The 22,709-nt window shown below is 42.4% G+C and overlaps 1 protein-coding gene across 8 annotated transcripts in view; it reads right to left on the bottom strand.

The window, feature by feature from the left end:
• The window catches only part of LOC106609939 (protocadherin Fat 1), a 99,630-nt gene extending 79,111 nt beyond the window's left edge, over window positions 1-20,519 (bottom strand). For 7 of the 8 annotated variants that reach the window (XR_006770770.1, XR_001329800.2, XM_014208974.2 and 4 more), the window contains exons 1-2: window positions 18,971-19,126; window positions 13,762-17,051 (exon numbers count right to left, since the gene is read on the bottom strand). Coding sequence is in view for 6 of the 8 variants with exons in the window: in XM_014208974.2 (XP_014064449.2) it covers window positions 13,762-17,023 (3,262 nt within the window). In the remaining 2 variants the exon portion in view is untranslated. Of the gene's footprint in view, window positions 1-13,761; window positions 17,052-18,970; window positions 19,127-20,265 lie in introns of those variants that run through there. The other variant, XM_014208975.2, reaches the window with a different exon arrangement.
• Between the last annotated feature and the right edge of the window lie 2,190 nt (window positions 20,520-22,709).

Genomic DNA, 22,709 nt, shown 5'->3' with positions numbered 1-22,709 from the left:
TGTAGTTACAAAACTGTAGTTACAACATTGTTGTAGAAACATTTATGGAATCACTACTGTAAGTCGCTCTGGATAAGAGCATCTGCTATATGACCAAAATGCTAAAATGTAGTTACTCCAATATACTAACCGAATTGTGAAGGGGAAAAGAAGGAAAAACATGCATCCTGTTTGCAAGAAGGCACTAAAGTAATACTGCAAAAATACTGCACTCTCCATATTTTCAAGCATAGTGGTAGCTGCATCATGTTATGGTATTAGGCTTGGACGGTATACCGTATATTTTAATATTTGTAGTTAATTTATAAGTAAATACCTGCAGTCAATTTGTGCAATAGGTTAGGAGATAAAGCAGACCGCGTTCTTCATTTCATCTGTCACATTATTTTTCATTATGAAGCTTACCGTAGTTCTCCAGAGCAGTTGAACCAGTCGCGTGTCTGTTTGTAAATAGCACAACAGGAGAAAGTGGGAGCAGCTGAGTCCAGCTGTGTATTGACAGGGATCGCGTTTTATATTGAACGTAGCCAGTTTTTTTTGCTTCAAAAGAGTGATCAGCGACGTGCAGCTATAGTTTTCCTTCACAGAAAATACATTAGTGCAACACATTCGGCAGAAAATAGCTTCCTTTTCATCAGACGACAACAGAACAACAAGTAAATGCCCTAACAATGAAAAAGCAAAGTATTTTTTGCAAAAAAACAATGCATGGCCAACATATTTCTAATGTTTATCATAGAAAAAATGTAACCAGCTACATTTCCTAATGTTTTTCTTAAAGTTAATATTGCATTTTACCTGAGAAAAGCAGGCTGGCTACACAGAGAAAAGTAGTTACACGTCAGTCAGAGCACTGAACATTTCATGAATTGCTCATTCGTGAATTCTCATCCGAGTGGAAAAGTGCAACTGAAGCACAACATTTGTTTGATGCTGAGCAAAAATTACAATAAGAAGCATTTTAGATCTGCATTTACAAAACATAGCAATATATTTCTTATGCTTTTTATTTTATTTTTTGTTGCGAAAAAACAATTCTGAGACAGGTCGATCCCTAAGTTTAACTTGCTAGTTATCTAAGTAAGTAGCTGAATTAATAAGGTCACGGGGCATCATATTGTGTTAGCTTTCTGCCGTGTTTGAGAAGCCAAAGCCCTTTGAATGAGTTATCTGTACAGCTACCACTGCAGCTTGATTTCCTAGCGTTTTTTCTCCTCTCCGTTCTATGCCCATCTGCTCCTCCCCCATCTTCTCCATGCACAGCAGGCAGGCCCGTTGCCCTAGCGACTCCCAGACTCCACAGACAGTGTGTACACAGTACTGTTCTGCCTTCCGGACAAGCATGCGTCAAAACTTGTTCATTTGCATAATATCTCTCGTTCACATTCGCTTGTAAATGTCCAAACTCACCAAAAATGACATTCGGTAGCTCTTACCTACATATGTATAACTTTATTAGCTCGATAACTTGTGCTGACTTTGTTAGCATTCTGGTAAAATATGCCTAATGGGCTTTTTTGTGTTTTGTGGCACCCCTTGTGTACTAAGCCAGTAATATGGATACCGCCCAACCCTAATGAAGCTAAGCACAGATAAAATACTAGAGGAAAACCTGGTTCATTCTGCTTTCAACCAGACACTGGGAGACAAATTCACCTTTCAACAGGACAATAACCTAAAACACAAGGCCAAATCTACACTGGAGTTGCTTACCAAGAAGACAGTGAATGTTCCTGAGTGGCCGAGAAACAGTTTTGACTTAAAACTACTTGAACATTTATGGTAAGACCTGAAAATGGTTGTCTAGCAATGATCAACAACCAATTTGACAGAGCTTGAAGAATTGTTGAAAGAATAATGGACAAATGTTTCACAATCCAGGTGTCAAACGCTCTTAAAGAGACTCACCCAGAAAGAGTCACAGCTGTAATCGCTGCCAAAGGTGCTTCTACAAAGTATTGACTCAGATGACTTAAATTAGATATTTCTGTACTTTATTTTACTACATTTGCAAACATTTCTAAAAACGTGTTTTCACTTTGTCATTATGGGGTATTGTGTGTAGATGGGTGAGAAAAATATATATTTCATCCATTTTGAATTCAGGCTGTAACACAACAATTAATTAAGTAAAGGTGTATGAATTAAGTAAAGGATTAAGTAAAGTGGTATGAATACTTTCTGAAGGCATGCAGGGTGTAATATGGTCGATGTCATATGGGCATACAGGGTTGTCAAGGCTTGCTGGCTGGCACCGAATGTGAAATGCACCCAAAAGGGCCATTGTGAGGTGGAAATCGTAAAAATAAAAAGAAAAGCGATTATATAACGAAGTAAACAGATTACAAAAATATATATATTGCCAAACAGAAAAGTAGTCAAAATGTGCAAGTGTGAGTTTTTTTCTCACGGAAGCACTGTCGACTACTCACTGCACTCGTTAAGATAGCTTCTGGGAGGAACAGATGTGCAGGGATTTGCAAACGTGAAGCACGAATAAGAAACGTGAGTGCTAATCTGACTGCTAGCGTCCTGCGAGAGCATCGGGAAAGAGTATGAGTGAGTGTGTGAGAGGTAGAGAGAGAGAGAGAGAGGGTGGAGACTGGGAAAAGAAGGAGTGAGGATGAGATGGAGAGAGCGGTTGAGTGGGTGAAAGAAAATGGAGTGAGAGACTGTGTGTGTGTTGTACTTTTCCGTGTCTGCGTGTAAGGGTGAGAATGTGTGCTAATCAGACTAAGTGTGTGTAATAGAAGGTGAAAGAGAAAGAGGGATGAGACATTTGATGCCCATGCTTGAGTGCTCATCCGTTTGACTGGGAGACACTGGCATAACAGAACCATTCCACTCACTCAGGAGTGTCAGGCTTTTAAGCAGCCCGCTGCCAACCCTAAAGCCATTGGCATGGAGAAGAATAGTTTATATTAGTGCAGTTCTGCACTGGTACAGGTGGCTAACAACAAGACTACATAGTCATAAAGGACCTTGACCCAAACTCACCCCTCACAGGAAACGTAAACAAACTGTGGTAGATAAGGTCAATTTGTACGATAGCATTGTAATGGTCGACCGGCAAAAGTAAGAAAGTCCAAATCTTTTTTTATAGTTTGATGAGGCTTTGACGCCTAGAATAGTTCAATTTAAAGAGAAACCATTTCGATGAAGCTCTAACTGAACACAATGAAAATTTCAGTTGGCATCTACTTTTTATTCAAACATGAATGTGTGACTGGCTTTAAATAAACCTACCAGAAGACAAAGCATCTATCGAAACATATCAAATCAATAGTTGGCTGCATAATTACTCACAGAGTGTATAAATGATGAATCAGAAGGATTTAGCCACCACACCCATACCATTTCATTCCATTCGCTTAAGCCACCAGCATAGAGAAGATGGCTTTATATACTGAAGTTCTGCACTGCTACAGCAATTATCACTGAATTATAACAGTGAATTATTGTAAAGCACAGAACACCGAAAGAGTTATCACAGTGAATCATTGTAATGTTTGTTTATGTTTCAATTAATCCCGGAAAGGATGGGTTGCCAATTAACGATTTGACAGGAAAATAAAATGTCATTCATTCATTCTAGTGGTGGCTAACAAGACTACATTGTCATAGAGGACCTTGACCCTTAAAAACTGTGGTAGGTAAGGCCAACATGTACAATAGCATTGTAATGGTTGACTGGCAGAAGTAAGAAAGCCCAAATCTTGTATCTTTTTTTATAGTTTGATGAGGCTCTGACGCCAAGAATATGAAGTTCAATTCAAAGAGAAAACCATTTCAATTAAACTATTGCTGAACACAATGACAATTTCAGTTAACATATACTTTTCATTCAAACATGAATGCATGACTGGCTTTAAATAGAACGACTAGAAGACAAAGCATCTATTGAAACAATAGTTGGCTGTATAAATGTGTATAAATGATGAATCTGAGGTGTTTAGCCATCGCACCTATACCTCTAGGCTAATCAAATGAGGAAGTTGCAAAATGTGCCCTTGAGGCAATAAAAACAGTTGACAAAGCCTAGGCAACCTACCCAGCCAGACTTACTCTCTCTCCTTTCTTTCCCTCTTCCTTGCATACCCTACGGCTACACCTTCCACAACCACCTAGCACAGCAGTTAACCTGTTAGGGCTAGGGGGCAGCATTTGCACATCTGGATAAAAAAAATGTACCCGATTTAATCTGGTTACTAATCCTACCCAGTAACTAGAATATGCATATACTTATTATATATGGATAGAAAACACTCTAAAGTTTCTAAAACTGTTTGAATGGTGTCTGTGAGTATAACAGAACTCATTTGGCAGGCAAAACCCTGAGACATTTTCTGACAGGAAGTGGATACCTGATGTGTTGTATTACCTTTAAACCTATCCCATTGAAAAACACAGGGGCTGAGGAATATTTTGGCACTTCGTATTGCTTCCACTAGATGTCACCAGCCTTTACAAAGTGTTTTGAGTCTTCTGGAGGGAGATCTGACCGAACAAGAGCCATGGAACGATGATGTCCCATTAGACACCTGGCGCGCGAGTTCATGTTGGGTACCCTCGTTCCAATACGTTATAAAAGAGTATGCATTCGTCCACCTTGAATATTATTCATGTTCTGGTTAAAAAGGCCCTAATGATTTATGCTATACAACGTTTGACATGTTTGAACGAACGTAAATATATTTTTTCCCCTCGTTCATGACGAAAGTCCGGCTGGCTTAGATCATGTGCTAACAAGACAGAGATTTTTGGACATAAATGATGAGCTTTTTTGAACAAAACTACATTCGTTATGGACCTGTGATACCTGGAAGTGACATCTGATGAAGAGAATCAAAGGTAATGGATTATTTACATAGTATTTTCGATTTTAGATCTCCCCAACATGACGTCTAGTCTGTATCGCAACGCGTATTTTTCTGGGCGCAGTGCTCAGATTATTGCAAAGTGTGATTTCCCAGTAAGGTTATTTTTAAATCTGGCAAGTTGATTGCGTTCAAGAGATGTAAATCTATAATTCTTTAAATGACAATATAATATTTTACCAATGTTTTCTAATTTTAATTATTTAATTTGTGACGCTGACTTGACTGCCGGTTATTGGAGGGAAACGATTTCCTCAACATCAATGCCATAGTAAAACGCTGTTTTTGGATATAAATATGAACTTGATAGAACTAAAAATGCATGCATTGTCTAACATAATGTCCTAGGAGTGTCATCTGATGGAGATTGTAAAAGGTTAGTGCATCATTTTAGCTGGTTTTATGGTTTTGGTGACCCTGTCTTTGACTTGACAAAACATTACACACAACTCTTGTAAATGTACTGTCCTAACATACTCTAAATTTATGCTTTCGCCGTAAAACCTTTTTGAAATCGTAAAACGTGGTTAGATTAAGGAGATGTTTATCTTTCAAAGGGTGTAAAATAGTTGTATGTTTGAAAAATTTGAATTTTGACATTTATTTGGATTCAAATTTGCCGCTCTTGAAATGCACCTGCTGTTGATGGAGTGCACCACGGGTGGCACGCTAGCGTCCCACCTAGCCCATAGAGGTTAAGGCTGCACAATAAAAAGAGCTAACGGCTAACGCTGTTCCTACAATTCTGCCTTCTCATGTAGGTGTGTGAACTGCAAAGTGTGTTCATTTCAATCAGTCTCCGGAACAGTTCCACCGTGACATTTACTCAATAGCTAGTTACAGCGGGGAGGCTGGAAGAAGTCCGCTGCACAACACATAGCCGCTGAGTGTTGTTTTGACAAAATGGTGAAATAACATGGTTGTGCTTCGAGGCGCCAAGGAAAATGGCAGAGGAGGTCTGGAGGTCTGAGGACAGAAAACATTTAAGTAGATTGGATAAAGCCAGCTGATCCAGGGAAAAAACAAAAATGTACCACACAGTGGGGGTAGTAACTGCGGAACTATACTATGATGATCCCTATTTAGTTCAGAGGATGAGGTGTACTCAGTATTTCTGGCATGTATAGGACCAAGGTCCCTGTCATGAAAGGGGGTAATTAGTGGGCGGGGGGCTAAATTGGGGAGAGACAAACTCTTTTCCCCAGAAGGCCTTGTAACTACAATGGCGCCGCCACAAATAGAGGGGATTGCACATGTCATGGATATCAAAAGCTGGCAATTGAAACAAATTAGAGCGCCAAAAAGATTACCAGTTGTCAAAAAAGGATTAGGATTTACAAAATCCTGTTTATCCCCTGTGCTTATTTTCATATGGTAGCACGCCGTCTACTTCAGAAACTGAGTCAATATCAAATTTTTCTGGCATTGAAAATGTGTAATGAGGAATTAGCCTGCAGTCAACTTTACACAGCCCAGAAAAAAACTAGTTTCACAGTTTTTCTATTGTCGACAAAGATATTTAAAGAAGTCGAGATGGTCTTCCGATGACCTTCACAACAAGAGGCCGTACAGGAATAATTTACGCGCTTCGGAGACCATGAGAGAACAAAAACGTGTCTTCTCAAGACCGAGAGATCGGCTCTTTCGGCTTACGCCAGCACTCTCTTGGTCTGCACTTGAAAAAGTCAGACGTCTGCTTTGAACTACCTCTTGGTAATTCTGCTCTCCTTTCCCCTCGCATTCCTCAGCCTTCATAGGACTCCTGCCTCACATGCCTACATAAACTTTCTCAGTCCCCCCCTCCCCCCTCTTCTCTTTCCACCGGCACTGGTGAAATGCTTCAAATTCCTCCACCACGTAGAGCCCTGGGTGTATTAGAAAAAGAGTCCTGAGCTAAGCTTCCCATGCCCCCGCAACTTAAATCAAATCATCTCTTTGGTTCCAAGAGTTCTCAGAAGCTAAGCCCTGCACTTCCAACATTTTTCAGTCCATACTGTAAGTATTAATTCCTGAAACTTTTGAAAAATTCACAAGGCTATGAAGTGCAGCCAAAGGAGGAAAAACTCCACCTCATGGGTTGACCACATAGCCTACAGGGCTTGCTGTCGCACTCATCATCTTTATTACTTTATAGAATGGTGGATATTTCTGAATACTGCAGACAGCTTGAGTTACACATGGTAACACATCGGCTAAAGGCTTAGAATCACCATGCAAAAGAGGACTTAGCAGGCTATTGAAGTGTCAATCAGGGTCATTGACCAAATATGGTGGAGCTTTGAAGAGTGACCAGCATTCCGTGGGTATTCAGTACATTAGTGTAGATCCGGGAAAACAATCATCCAAACAGCTGAATGATGAGTTCACACAGAGTCTCTCAACATAAAAGTGCATGTCTCTCTGCTTGCGGTGTGATTATCGCACGGCAAGCGGTGCCGGAGCACCAAACCAAACCATAAGACTGCTGAATAGTTATTAATCAAATGGCTACCCGGAATATTTGCACCGACTCTATGCACACTCACTGGACTACCCACACACTCATGCATACTACACCGACTCCGACACACAAACACATGCTTACAAACACAAAACATGCCACACGCACACACCAACACACTCACACTTTCACACACACTGCTGCTACTCTGTTTATTATCTAACCTGATTGCCTAGTCACTTTCACCCCTACCTACATGTCCCTATTACCTCAATCATCTGAACTACTTCGTACCCCAGCACACTGACTCGGTACCGGTACTCCTTGTATAAAGCCTCATTATTGTTATTTTATTGTGTTACTAATTCCTTTTTTTCTCTTCATTTTAGCTAATTTCCGTACCTTTTAACTCTGCATTGTTAGGAAAGGGCTCGGAAGTAAGCATTTAACAGTAAAGTCTACACTTGCTGTATTCGGCGCAGGTGACAAACAAAATGGAATTTGATCTCTCTTTGACCCGATGATCCTCTGAGTTGTGCCCCCACCAACCACTTCCGCTTCATGCATCTTTGTGCATTTTGTATACAATCGCCACCGGAGGCAAAAACCAGCGCTATCAACAGCGGTGCTTAAGGGAAATGGTACCTTAAAACTTTAGACAAACTGAATCATTTTAGACAACTTAACAATGTGGAGCAGTGTGCTTCACTCTACATACTGACCTAATCGTATAGTCTTAAAAGGAGAGGGCACTAACTAAAACTGCATTAACAGACCAGTGGCACATTCATGTTTTAAAGCGGCATGGATATTCAAAAATATAGCTTCATGACACTGCGTAATAAAATAAGAATCCTATTCTAGATTCTCTGGCCCAAGGAAAAAAATGAAAGAATGGCTGCATTCATCTGGAGTGAGGGGGATAGGGGAGAACGTAGCAACATAGACAGTGAAAGAGAGAGAGTCTTTAATGAACAAAAGGGGAGTGATGCAATGAGAACATGCCTGATGGGAATTTTCTATTTTTTTCAGGCAGAATTTAGCCCATTAATTCCAGTTGAGGAAGCCTATTGGGACATGCCCAGGCAGTTTCCATTGTCACAGAGTGCAGTGTTATTTCGAAAGCCTCAGAGCGGACCTATGAGCTGGGCACCTGGTTTAATATCAGGTTATAAATTTAAGACCTGTTACCTCCCGGCCCTCCGGTGCCATGCCCCGTTCCTCTGACAATAGCGGGCGCGATGCACCGTCTGTCTTCCCCTTATCGCAAAATGTTTATGAAGCCCCCTGAGATAGTTGCCCACTGACACTGACTGTACTCAATGCGCTGCGGTAAATGGTTCCCATGGAAAGGTCTTTTTTGATGACAGATAAGGCGCTTTGAAATATAGGCCAGCTCTCATTTTCCAAGAGGCTGCCGTGCTGACATTTACAAAGGTTGATTATTTTTTCATTCAATTATTATTGTATTCGGAGATTAGAGTGGTATATAGGCCTATATACCACCTATTTGGGGTGGCAGGTAGCCTCGTGGTTAGAGCGTTGGGCCTGTAACCGAAAGGTTGCTAGGTCGAATCCCCGAGCTGACAAGGTACAAATCTGTCATTCTGCCCCTGCACAAGGCAGTTAACCCACTGTTCCTAGGCCGTCATTGTAAATAAGAATTTGTTCTTTACTGACTTGCCGAGTTAAATAAAGTTTTAAAAAAAATCAGCTTCAGCTGGCTGCACATTCCTGGTCCTGTCGCCCCAGCAACGGCGCTCAAGCAAAGACCATTACAAGTCATGTGGCTCTTTAGAGTGTGCTGAAGAAGTCACACTTCTGGCTTGAGCTTCTGCGTATAGAATCAAAAAATAGAAGGGGCACGGGTGCTTGGGTTCAATCAATCTTCCATGAAGCTTTGGTTGTGCAGACACAGCTATCGCTTCCCACTATCGCCCCACTCACCCTGGGATAGTGAAGGCAGCCAAACATGAAAAGACAAAACCATTCGGCACATACCTCCCTTATCTGGCATCACTGAGGGTCAGCCTTACCTCACTCTCGACAGGAAGGGCAATGGGGGCACAATTTGGGGAAGACAGGGGGAGGAAGGCCCAATTTGAAGAGGGGAAAACACAAGCTCACAGAACTTTGTCATTACACATCAAACTATTTCATTTGCCTCCACAAAGAGCTCTTTCAGCACACCGGCTGCCTCCAACTTGAAGCGAAAGGGCAACGCATACATTATCCAATGAGTAAAGGGCAATGCATACATTATCCAACGAGCATCTGGACGGAAGAGGAGATTCACTGGGGCTGTTTGAGACTGGTTCTCTTTTTCCTACATAAATGCAAACACACCGCATGAAGGCCTACACATTTGTTCACCTTTACTACTAGTATATTTTAAGCCGTCAGACTTTCATCAATATGCATTTTCACCTCTTTTTTCCATGCTCTTCTTCCTCCAGTTAAGTTAATCAGTGCAAATTGAATTATCACATCTTGGTTGTTCACCATAATTCACAAAGTAGGCTAACAAACTTAAAGACATGCCTTCAATAGTGCTGCCAAAACAGCATCAGAACTAGCAGTTCCTGGAGAAGAAACACAATGAGAGAGAGTCTGGTCGAACTAGCTCTTTAAGTCAAAGGCTGAAATACAAGGTATTAGGAGTTCTAACAGAAAGACATGCTTAATTGATCACTTCTCTGACCTCATAAACGGCAGTCAATCCTTTAGTGCAAGCACCAAGTCTAATTGATCTACTTGGAGAACTGTCTGCATCGACAACAATGGACCAGTAGGGGACTTATAGGGCCTAGGCCTATAGCTTACCTCACCACTAATCAAGCACAGCCCATGACAAACAACGCCATCCACCCTTCCCTCTTCCCTAAGCAACAACAGCTGCATTACTGGCTTTTTTATAGGAACGTCGGTGAAAAGCATTTATAGTGCACAGCAGAGTGAAGACCACTAAGAGTTGATCTCAATTTAGATGCACAGAGAGAATGGAATGTCCAGTGGCTTTGTCCCAAAATGAATACCACTCACCAGCTCGGCAACCCCACAACAACAACTTCTACTAGTGATGAGGGGGTGTGTATTATCATTTTTTAAAGATACATATAGTATCGACAATATCGCAATATAGTTTTGAGCTAGATGGCTGTACCTGCACTAAAATACCTGCACCAGTATTTTTCCTTCATAGCTTGTTCTCCATCTTTTTAAATAGGGAGCCATTTTGTTTTTAGCACTTTTATTTCTATGACTGATCAAAACTTGTTTCTTCATGGCTCTCTCTTGCCTCTCTGCAGCAGACCTATTGTGAGCAATATGTTTGGAACATCGAATCGCAATGAAATCACAGTATAGATTCGCAATATATATACAGTAGAATCATGAGAAATACAATAAACACTGTATTGGCACCTAAGTATTGTGATATCTTATTTTGAGGTCCCTGGCAATTCCCAGCCCTAACTTCTACGCCCAACCACAACAACCACCCTCTCTCTTGAAGCCTGAACTAGCCTACTTTGTGAAAGGCGTCCATCTTGTTGTTCTTATCTCTGTATCATGACCTCAAGCTCCAGCTGTTTGTTCCTTTTTCTAACTGAAGGTTTATTAAATCAAGGAACTAGATTTCATGCCTGGCCCTGGAAACATCAATCAGGTTAGCGGCATACCTAGCTGGCCTTAAGTGTGTCAGGCCCCCATAGCCCGATAACCCCAACAGCAGTGTCTGAGCACACGAGGCCAGAATTAGCCTGGACTGCACACAAAATCTCACCAGGGCTCCACATAGCCCCCAGCTCTAAACATGTTTGTGTGATGTGCAGATGTAAATACAAGGGCCAGAGATCCAGATGGGCCCGGGCCAGACGTTTGGCAGATATAGCTGTCTACAGTCAGACAATAAGAACTGGATAGGGGGAAACCATGTTGATTCCTATCTTAGAAGTAACAACTTTCTGGGTTTTGCTAATCTTGTCTTGGCCTAAAAATGGCTAAATTACTGCTGTTAGCAAAAGCAAACCCTGAAACGGGTAAAAAAATATGTTGAAAGCTGAAGTTAAATAAATTAATTCACGCCTCTGTTCACTGAACTAAATTATGCTAGTAACTAACTATAAAGTTCAAGATTTAGGCTTAAGGAGATAAACTGCGAGCCAAAATTGTATTTTCTTGGCGGTAAGATGAGAGGTATGGGAGTCAAATTGGCACTAAAGACCTTTTCATTTGCACATTCCTCATCACTACCCCTCCATTCTCAAACCCAGGGTTTCAAGAGGATAGAGGGAATAAATAAAGCATGCATACGGAGAACATGAGATTCCAAAAGGCATTTAACTTAACCAGCCACAGATGTTAGCCAGCCTTCCCATACTAGCCCCCTCATAAAAACTTTTCCAGAGCTTAAGGTGTGTGTGGCTTCTGGCATGTACCCTTCGGTTTTAGCACTTTTTCATTTGTTTTCTTCTCTCCCCAACCCTTGTTTTTCTACTTGTCAGAAAGCACTAGCTGTAGCTGCATGACTAGGTGAAAGTGATGCTGGGTGTGTTTGACATCGATTTCTTGTAGAGCATAATCCTCATGTGGTAACCTTGCACCCCCCTCTGCTCAGACCCAGACCAACCCCCCAAACCACCTTCAGTCAATGCATGAATTCCCAGGTGGCACATCGTTGCCTTGGGCATATTTGGTTTGCTACCAGCTCTGGCTGTGATCCCTAACAATGGGACTGAATAGCAGAACAATCCTATCATTGCCACTCCTGATAAATCACTCTGAAGGCCATGGAGGTCAAGGGCAGGAGAGGAAGAGCAGGTCAGGAGCTCCCGGTGACCTGCATCCAATACATTCAGGAGTGGGATATCAAACAAGAAGTGGGTGTCTCTTACGGAATCAAGAACACTTCAGACATTCGTCCTAGGATCCACAACCCCAAGCCAAGGGCCGAGTCTCAACTAACAAACCCCAGAGCAGAAATCTCTGTTGCCTAAATATAAGGCACTTCGTTTCAAATGTCAATTCCCTAAAGAGTGCATTGTGTGTGAGAAAGTTTCTACAAACTTTGATGAGTGGGACCCGAAGCCATTTTTAAACCAATCTCAGATGAGTTTCAAATTGCATTTCAAGAATCAAAGGCTCGCTCCAGTTCGCTCTATTTACATTTTCCCTCTGTATCTTTGAACAAAAGAGGTAGAATTATCTACAAGCAACAATCTAACAACTACCCCAGAGAGAACAATCACACTAAGACTGGACAGGCACAATAGCCGACAGATGGTCCTTAAGGAGCAATGCTTCATGCCAGCTCATCCCGTCATGCTAAATTTACCAGCAAAGAAAGTGTGATTTCCCCACAGGTTCATGGAAGGCCCAGCTAATTTACTCCGCTTAATAAAGTGTATGCCTTCACCTGAATCTAAATTAACATTCTCTCGTCAATTTCTCATTTAGTTACTTTAAAATCTGTAAATTACATTTCCAGAGACTTTGCATTGAACTTCCAGACTTAGGGGATAGACTACATATATGCTAAAAACCTAATGTTTTTTGCATCAAGTTTCACCGGCCCATTTGTACATTAAATATGTATATTCCTATGCAGAAATACATTTTAAAAGAGAAAAACTGGCACTAAGCCACCCAGAGTATGGCACCTATGTTTAAAATGAAGGGCAGCAAGTCAGGTCTGACGCACCCAAAATGGGGTGACCAGTAGTTTTTTTGTGGCAAAACGGTTTTAAAACCTTGGCACAGGTGCTTTAACGTCTGTGAGCAGCTGAAAAAAAGTATTACTACTTTCTTTGTAAGATCACAAAGAGGCCAGCAAGCGCATATCGCCAGCAACACAAACATTTAGATTTGCAATACTAAAGGCAGATATGACAATCACAGAAAAATAACTCTTTCATTATACAAACAAGTTCCATCTCATGTGGGATGAGCCAGCATGAAGCATTATTACATTTGCATATGACTAGTTTTTCAACATTGAAACAAAATGCAGTGTTAAGCACAACAGTGCTTGGGTGGGAAAGGGGGAGCCAGTGGGTAAAATCACTAAGCAACCCTCTTAATTCCACGGCAACTAGTTTGGAATGTCTACTGCAGGTCTAGGAGACAGCTGCTCCAGCTGTTCCTGCCATCAATTCTCTTCGCTCAGACAGAAAAATGAAAGGAATCAGGAAGCTTAGCAGTTCTCCAGGAAGCGAACCTCACCTCTATTCACCATTTACCCCCACCACTGATATTTCAGGGGGGGGGCATGGGCAGAAGAGCACAGTCTGCACAGATACAGGGGATTGCACCCCATTTCGCATCCCAGTCATTTAAAATTCATGCATGCCCATTTGGTGCCTTAAATAATAAATTATAAACAAAATGGGCCTCCACATAGAGGCAATATGGTAATGACAGAGGAAAAGAAAGTGAGAAACTCACCAGTCTCTTCATCAATGGTGAATATCCCTAGGCCAGAACCGTCCCGTATGGAGTAGCGTATTTCTCCGTCTCTTCCTTTGTCTTCGTCCTGAGCCGATACTTTCATTACGGAAGTCCCAATGAGGACGTCCTCTTTTATAAATCCCTTATCCACAAACGAGGGGAACCACGGGCGATACAGATTCTCGTTTACGTCCACTACATCCACCTCAATAAAGCATGTTGATGATAAGGAAATGGGCTTCCCTTTGTCCTTGGCCTTCGCCGTGAGATTGTACACCTGCTTTTTCTCGTAATTCAGATTCTGCAGGATGCGTACCGCGCCGCTGACTTTGTCCACATCGAAGTTGCCGTCCCCGTTATCGATGAGGCTGTACCGTACCTGACTGAACAGCCCGACATCCGGGTCGTGAGCCTCCAGCCACATAATCACAGTGCCGATCGGGAGGTCCTCCCTCACTTTCACGCTGTAATTTGACGGGATGAATTTGGGAGGATTGTCATTGACATCCTCGAGAATGACCTTTAGCAACACTGTAGACACGAGTTGAGGTTCATTAACGGCCTGGTCACATGCAGCAATCTTCAGAATGTAAACCGGGTGCACCTCGCGATCCAGCGGCTTTTTCACCGTCACTACTCCAGTCAGCTCGTCAATGGCAAACTGGTCAGTGTCGGCCACAATCGAATACCTGATTACTCCGTTATCTCCCTGGTCCTTATCGGTGGAATCCACCTGGATGATTTCAGTGCCCACTGGTGTGTTTTCACTTATTTCCAACGAATATGAGTCTTGCAAGAACTGCGGACTGTTATCGTTAGCATCCAAGATCTTAACGTCTAAAAGACGGGAGGAGGACTTCTGGGGTATTCCTAGATCGTAGACTGTGACGTTCAGTGTGTAGTGGTCCGTCGTTTCCCTGTCCAGTGGAGTGTGAACCAAAAGCCAACCGGTGTTCATATCTACAATGAAACGACTCTCTGTATCTCCTCCTGAAATAACGTACACCAGTTTTCCGTTAAAACCACTGTCTGTGTCAGAGGCGCTTAGATGGACTAACCTAGCCCCAACCGGAAGGTCCTCTTTGACCTCAATGACACTGGGGAAGGACTCTGCAAACTGAGGGGAGTAGCGGTTAACCGAATGGATGTCCATGAAGTTATCGTCAGGCTCAGTTGGAGCTTGGATCTTAGTGCCATGAAGCAGCTTTTCTGCCAACATGGTAGCAACCCCAGTATCAACACACTTCAGTTGGACAGGCTTCCGAGCTGTGATGACAGTGATGTTCATAATCATTGATTCAGTCTCATGCTCTCCATCACTGGCTCTGATGTGTAAGCTATGGAAGGACACTTTAGCTGCCTCCCCTTCGCTCAGTGTTTGTTTCAAAGAAAGCACACCCGAGTTGGAGTTCAATTCAAAGAGATCAAGATCATTCCCAGCTTTTATGTCGTACCGCACTAGCTGCAATTCGTCAGCGTCAATAGCAGACACCGTCGTTATCTGCTCTCCCACACCATGGTCTCTAGGCACCATGACATCACAGTCGACGTTTTCGAATAGAGGCTTATTGTCATTCAGGTTATTCAGTGTGACAGTAACTGATGCCTCTACCTCCCGTCGGAAAGGGATACCCCAGTCTGAAGCCCTAATTTTGAGATTGTAAATCCTTGGCATCAGCTCATAATCCAGCTCCTCTGAGGTGCTGATGACACCAGAGAAGTAGTCGATGACAAACGGCTGCGGGCTCACGTTGGCAATGCTGTAGGTCACATACCCGTTCTCGCCACTGTCTAGATCAGTGGCTTTCACTGCTAACACGTTGGTCCCTACGGGTACGTTCTCGTCAACGGTGGCCTTGTACGAGGTCTGTTGGAACTCAGGGGCATTATTGTTAACATCTATAACGTCAATGATAACCTTAGTCACTGCCTTTTTGTCACTGGTAATAACTTGTAGTTCAAATTTTGTGGCATAATCCGCATAGATGGGTCCAGTTGTGGTGATTAAGCCAGTGTCTGGATTAATAGCAAAACGATTCTTCTCTGCCTTATATCTGAAAGCATACTTCAACTGTGGATACTTTGGCAAGGCAGTTACCATAGCAACAGGTGTATGGAGAGGGGCAAACTCACTGAGATTGACCCTATAAACAGCATGTTCGAATTTAGGGGGGCCCACTTTAAACTGAGGGGATGTTACATGTACCACTTTCGCTGAGGAAAACTGTGGGGGGCTTCCTTTGTCCTTGGCCTGTAACGTGAGGTTGTATCCGAAAGTCTGCGTGTCCCAGTCTACATCCTTGACAGCTTTGATTTTGTACTCCTTGCTCCCGGGACTGGTTCTCATGGCCTTAAACTGCTGGAGGGGGTCGCCCGCCACCACGCTCAACGACGCGATCTCCCCGTTTGGTCCCTGGTCGTTGTCCTCAACGGTCACTATGGCATAGGTGGGGTCGCGGTCAGCGCCCGAGGGCGCCAGGGTGACGGCAGTGATGACAGGCGCGTGCTCGTTGGCCTGCTCCACCCTCACCGTCAGCTTGGCCATGCTACTGAAGCCACTGCTCCCGTAGAGCTTCATGCCTCGGTCTACCGCCAGGATCTCCAGGTCATACAGCTTGGTCTCAGAGTGATCCAGCTTGCCCGTCAGCGTCACCACCCCGCTTGTGGGGTGGACGGCGAACATATCTGTCCACTCCCGGAAGCTGTAGTAGTACTCCCCGTTCGTCCCAATGTCGGCATCCGTGGCTGTGACCTTGGCCACACTGGTCCGTATGGCCGTGTTCTCGAGCAGCGAGATGCTGTAGGAGGTGGGAGAGAACAGAGGCCTCAGGTCGTTGGTGTCCTGGACCTGGACCTTGACTTGGGTACGAGCCTCCACGTTGGTGCCCCTCTCCACAGCTTTGACAGTGAGCAAGTAGTGGTCTTTGACCTCCCGGTTCAGAATGGCAGTGCTGCCTCCTTTGGTCCTTATCCTCAGGAAACTAAAGTCTCCCAGGACGTAGTCCTCTGCTTTGAAAAGGTTCTCATTGTCTCCTGACACTATTTTGTACCGTATCTCCCAGGTGGGGTCTGTGATGTAGATGCCCATCTTCGCATGACTCTCCAAGTAGGTCTTAGCAGCAGAGTTCTCGTATATGGTGGCATTGTAAACAGAGTGAGTGAACTGCAGGACCAATTCCTTCTCCGTCTTTTGGTTCCCTGTGCAGCCGCAGAGGAGCTGCAGGAGCAGCACGAGCAGTGAAGTCAAGTATTTCCCCATTTTCGTACCGTGTTCTCTACCAAACCACCTGGAGACACACAAAACAGAAGGTTAGAATCAAGCAAAAAAAAATAACATAAAATTAAACATTTAATTAATTTTTCAGAAACTCTCAATAGGGATGGCTTTAATTTAAGAGCATAATAAAATACGTCTTTATGCTAACAAGTAAAAGGGCTAAATGTTGAACCTTCCTAAGAGAATTGTGGTTTTACAGTGGCACGGTGAATGGCTGCTGTTAATATCTGCTCAACAAAGGTCTCTAACCTTTTTCCTCTCTTTACTGTGAGCCTCAATGGACTCCTTTAAATGGCATGACCAAATGATGGTCAGGCTGATGAATGGGTGTTATGTTAGAGGGGAAGAGGGAGAAAAGATATAGGCCAAATAACTTATTTATCTTAGCCGGCATTCCTCTTAATATTTCAGCAACAGGTTTAACAGAAAAGATACACTACGTAAATATGTTTTACTGTTTCAAAGCACAATTCAGAGACCAGTCTCTTCACTTCAGAACATATACTCATTTAATTCAACCCTCGATGTAGAAATGATGACGGAGGTCATTGGTAATGACAAAATAGCTGTAAGGCATTCAACTCTCACTTATTCCATTACAGGTCAAGCGAAAACGGACTTCAAAGCTGTGATAAGCAGATTTCACAATTCCTTCTACCAGCCTTAAATTGCACATCTTTGAAATTCTTTGATCTACATGACATTATAAAAAATAGCTCAAGCAGATACATTACACGAAGAAAGGGTTGGAAATGGTGAAAAAGTGGTACTGTTCTCGCATAACTAGATATGCAAACTGACTCTAAATTGATGGTCTAATACGAAAGGAGGTGACATTCAGGCATACAGGTTTGTGCTCATACTGGATTTCACATGTATATTATAAGTACATTATTATGCCTGGAAATAGTGTATGATCAAAACAACTGAATTCTAGCCAGAAAAGCTGTTTCTATACTGACTCTTGGGCCTTAGTTTCCGAGTTTGGCTATTTTCTGTCTAGTAGGCTGTGCTATAATAAACACAGTGCTGCTCTTTGGGCTTTTAGAGGGTTGCCATCTGGAAAAGCACATCACATCCTATTGACGGACACTGGTGTCCAGCTGCCTTTTGATCTGTTCAAAATACATGCTGAATGTATGTTGGCAATAGACTACAGCTATACATTTTATGGGGCTAGTAGCATAATGCATGCATGAGAACTTTCAACAACAAAAAAGTATGCCTTGAGGATATATTCCCCCCCCTGAGGATTAGGATACATGTACAATGTTTGTTTTTTAACTAAGTCTGTATACACATCCAGGAAATGTCATCTGCTGAACTGCACCGTGCACAGCCGTGCGCGATCCCTGGCAAATCAAAGAATGAAAAAATAAAATAGATATTTACATGTTTTCCAATGTTATATAGAATAATGAACTTTTTTTGCTGAATTCATATTCTTGGAAGATGGCAAAAAACAAAAACTAAACAGCTTCGTGAAAATCATTGCTTGCTGTCTGTTGTTGAATTGTCCAACACATCCACCAACGGTAATCATTCCTATTCATTTCACGTAGACACCGCAGCCGTGCGCGAGCCAGATGTATGGATTGTTTAAAGAAATGACAACAATACCCGAACCGCTAACACAACACAATGTGTAAAACAATTCCCACAAATAAACAAAAGGCGTAAAACAGTGACCAACTTCCAAAGTCTCTCATTTCGATAGTAGCCGATTTAATACCTTTCCTAAACACTTTAAAACGTTAAACTTCACTGGAGGAAGGAAAGGGCTCTGATTTCAGTCCACTGCTTGAGCGTCACTTACAGAGAACTAGTCCGGTCGGACTATCTCAACTTTTAACTCCCGATTCACAAACCACAAAAACAACTTGCTTATTCACAGGGAAAGTGCTACAACAAACACATCACATTACATACCTATTGCCTCATTAACGGCGCGGATTTGGCGGTTTTTCATGTAGTTTGTAAGGTACGAATGTCTGCATGGTAACTACGTGGACTTCTCTCTCCGTGACTCTATCCACTTTCCACTTCTTCTCGTTGCTCCCTTTCTTCCACACTGAATTCGCCTAGTATCTCTCCGCGTTGCGCACGCCCGGATCTACTTTGCTGGCATGAAGATAAAACAACCAGCTCGCTCCCCCGCTTTAAGAACCGAGATAACGGTTCACTTTGATCGGCTCTATTCCCTAATCTAATTTCAATGATTTATTCCTTCCTAGGCTATTATTATGTATTTTTACGTAACCTTTATTTAACTAGGCAAGTCAGTTAATAAGAACAATTTCTTATTTACAATGACGGCCAAACCCGGACGACGCTGGGCCAATTGTATGGGACTCCCAATCACTGCTGGATATAATAATTGGCAAATCATATAAAATAGGATTTCATAGGGAAAAAGCATGCCAATACCTATGCACTATTATCCTATATGATTGCATGTTACATGCATCCATAAAGTGAACATTACAATTTATTCCCCCAATGTAGGCTTACAATGTTTTGGCACATTTACGCACGGTGCCAATAGTGTTTATGAGATAATCCAAGCAAATTGAAAATGTTTTTTGGGTGTAGGTTTGATTTTTTAAAATCCCGCTTGTGTGAATTGTGTCCCTATTAATGTAAACAATGGCCTATACAGTGGTGAGGTTCAAATAGCCTACAACGTTTTATTATGAGCCTATGTGGGAAAAAAGTGTTTTCCTATTTATAACCTCAAATTTAATTTCGATGTGTGCAACAAGAGGCAGTGCACATGTACACGCATGGTATTCAAAAAGTATCTTCATGTTGGAATATTCGTTGTAATAACTGTGCAATAATATCTTATTCCCAAATTCGTGCGCATGGGAGTGTGACCGATATGCGATTGATGGCGCTCTCTCACTATTGTTCAGGCTATTTTCTCTCCAAAGCACTGCGCTCTGGACGGCACATGCTGCTGCTCACCCATAACTTTATTGTGTGTGTGTGTGTGTGTGCGTGCGTGCGTGCGTGCGCGTGCGTGCGTAGTGAGAGTGGCATCTTGGAGATTGTGAAGCATAGGCTACCAGTAAATGTACTATTAAAGCCTCCTCGGAAGTTTATCATGTCAATAATGTTGATGATGATCATTATGAAAGACTCCTGCTATTTTCAATTGTTTTATGCAATACATTATCGTTACTCTATCAGTGTAAAGCAATGCTATTTCCTAGATCACTTACCAGACGAGCTGGATGACGCCGCCTCTCCAAAGTTCTGTTCAGATAAATCCCAGAAAATGTTGCCAAATTTTGTTTGAGAGCATGTCGCAGAAAACGATAAAGTGACACACAGGAACCAATCCGACACCGGTTATTCCACATTATTTACATTTTCAACGCCCCCGAAATCCGTAAAAGCCACATTTTCATCAAGCGTGTATGGCACTTTGGAGTCCGTCTGCGTGCACTTCGGCTGCTACATCGGTTTAACAGCAGTAGCCTACTGTTTCTACCGGGATGCCTCGGTTTTAGGAAGCAGTGACGTAACGAGGCTCACACGCCTTCGTTGCTCTCCTTGCTGATTCCCATACAAGTTCAACTAGAAAGCAAAGCGACTAGGAGTCTGAAAGAATAAAATAGCCAACAAGATTCACTCGTTGGTAATGCTCAGTTGCTTTGCTACAGGACCATAACAATTACTTTCCCTGTTGAAAATGAACTAAGGTTGTGTAGGCTATCATGTATGTGATATGGTTGCATAAGGCTGCACATTTCTGCATGAACTCATAAAATGACTGTAAAATGCAATCTATGGAAAATATGTTATATACCCTTTATATATAGGGTCAACATGCATGAAAGTGGAAAACCCAAACACGGACTGCTATTCCACCATGCAGTCACAGCCACATACCAGAAGTTAACCCCCATGCTGTGTGCAGGTCGGCCACAACCTAACACACCCTCAAGTGCACGTTTGAGTGTGATGCGAACCAGTCATCCGGTGCATGCTGATCCCTGTCCTATGTCCATTCACCAATACCTCATTAAAGTCAAATTTGCCCAAAGTCTGTGTAAAGACAGGCATGTGCTCCTTCTGTGTGTGGGGTTCTGGGGTGTTCTTTTTCTGTCTCTCTCTCTCTCTCTCTCTCTCTCTCTCAGAAACATGTGTTTACATTGCCAAAGCAATTGAAATAAACAATAGACTAAAGTGAGAAGGCACAAAACAACATTAACAAAAAAAGATTATAATTTAACAATAAATATTTCAAGTGTTCGCCCTGTATTATCAGCTATGTACAGTGTTTTAGCAATGTGAAAATAGTTGTAGTATGAATAGTAGGGGAAGATAAATAAGCTGTTTTTGCTCCACTGGTTGCCCTTTTCACATGGCAACGGCCACAAATCTTGTTGCTCTGATTGCACACTGCTCTCTCTGTGTGTGTGTGTGTGTGAGCCCATCCATGCACCCGCTACAGGGGCTTTTCATTGTTGCAACATTTCATTGTTGCCGGCTGCTGGAGGTGCGTTGGGCTGAAGTTACCTACGTCTAGGATCAGATTATCCCTCCCCAATCCTAACCATGACTATTAAATGAAGGAGTGAAGATCAGCTTGTAGGGGTAATGTTTGTTATCGCCACTGGGGTTTCAGCCTCCATTCTTTGTCAAGCCACAGTATGAGGTGTTATGGGAAAGATAGAGTAGCAGTGGTTTAGCCTAGAGCTGTAGATATACAGGGTTGAGCAAACTCGGTGTGAGATGTTGAATTTGAATGGGCACCATGTTGGCACCAAAGGTTGCAATAACTCAAAACAGAATGAATGTTAAAATGTTGTTCTTATGGGACATTTGAAGCTATCCTGAGGGATAGTTTGTCAAAGTCTTTATGCAGTATATTTGACTTTGATCAAAGGGGTTGGGTTAAATGCGGAAGACACATTTCAGTTGAATGCATTCAGTTGTACAACTGACTAGGTGTCCCCCTTTCCCTTTCCCATAATGAGAGTAATCAAACTTTTGTGTTGTCGTGAAAAGGAGGATTGACTATTGACAGACATATCATAGGGATTAAAACAAGGACTCGAGAAGAGTTGTGGTTAGGGTGCTCAAACTCCACTTTAACTTATGCCTTAAATTGTAGTACAAACCCTCTAGCTTGTCACTCGACACGGACCATGACAAGATAGCTCTTACCATGCCTTCAGCAATGTACTTCTTCCCTGTGATTTGTGTCTCCTAGCTAAAAAAAAATCTATTCAAATTTTATTTGTCAAATGCACCGAATGTCACAGGTGTAGACCTTACCGTGAAATGCCTACTTACAAGCCCCTAACCAACAATGCAGTTTTAGGAAAATAGAGTTAAAAATTCGAAAGGCACTCGCACATCTGAGCTATCTTTTTTTGCAGGTGCTTGGTAACAGTTGAATAATATGAGAAAAAAGAAGAAACCCACACACTGCTCTTGATAGTATCACCACTCTTTAATAATAAGCTTTACGTATCGGCCTGAAGGCCTTCATCAGAGGTGTAAAGACGAAGGCCTTGAGGCCGATATGTAAAGCTTATTAAAGAGCAGTGATGCCATCAATAGCAGTGTGCGGGTTTCTTCTTTTTTCTCAGGAAAATAGAGTTAAGAAAATATTTACTAAATAAACAGAATAAAACAACAATAATGAGGCTAC

Source organism: Salmo salar, chromosome ssa08, assembly GCF_905237065.1.
Source record: "Salmo salar chromosome ssa08, Ssal_v3.1, whole genome shotgun sequence".
NCBI lineage: Eukaryota > Metazoa > Chordata > Actinopteri > Salmoniformes > Salmonidae > Salmo > Salmo salar.
The sequence above is the reverse complement of the archived record's forward strand: the minus strand, read 5'-3'. Positions and strand labels throughout refer to the sequence as shown.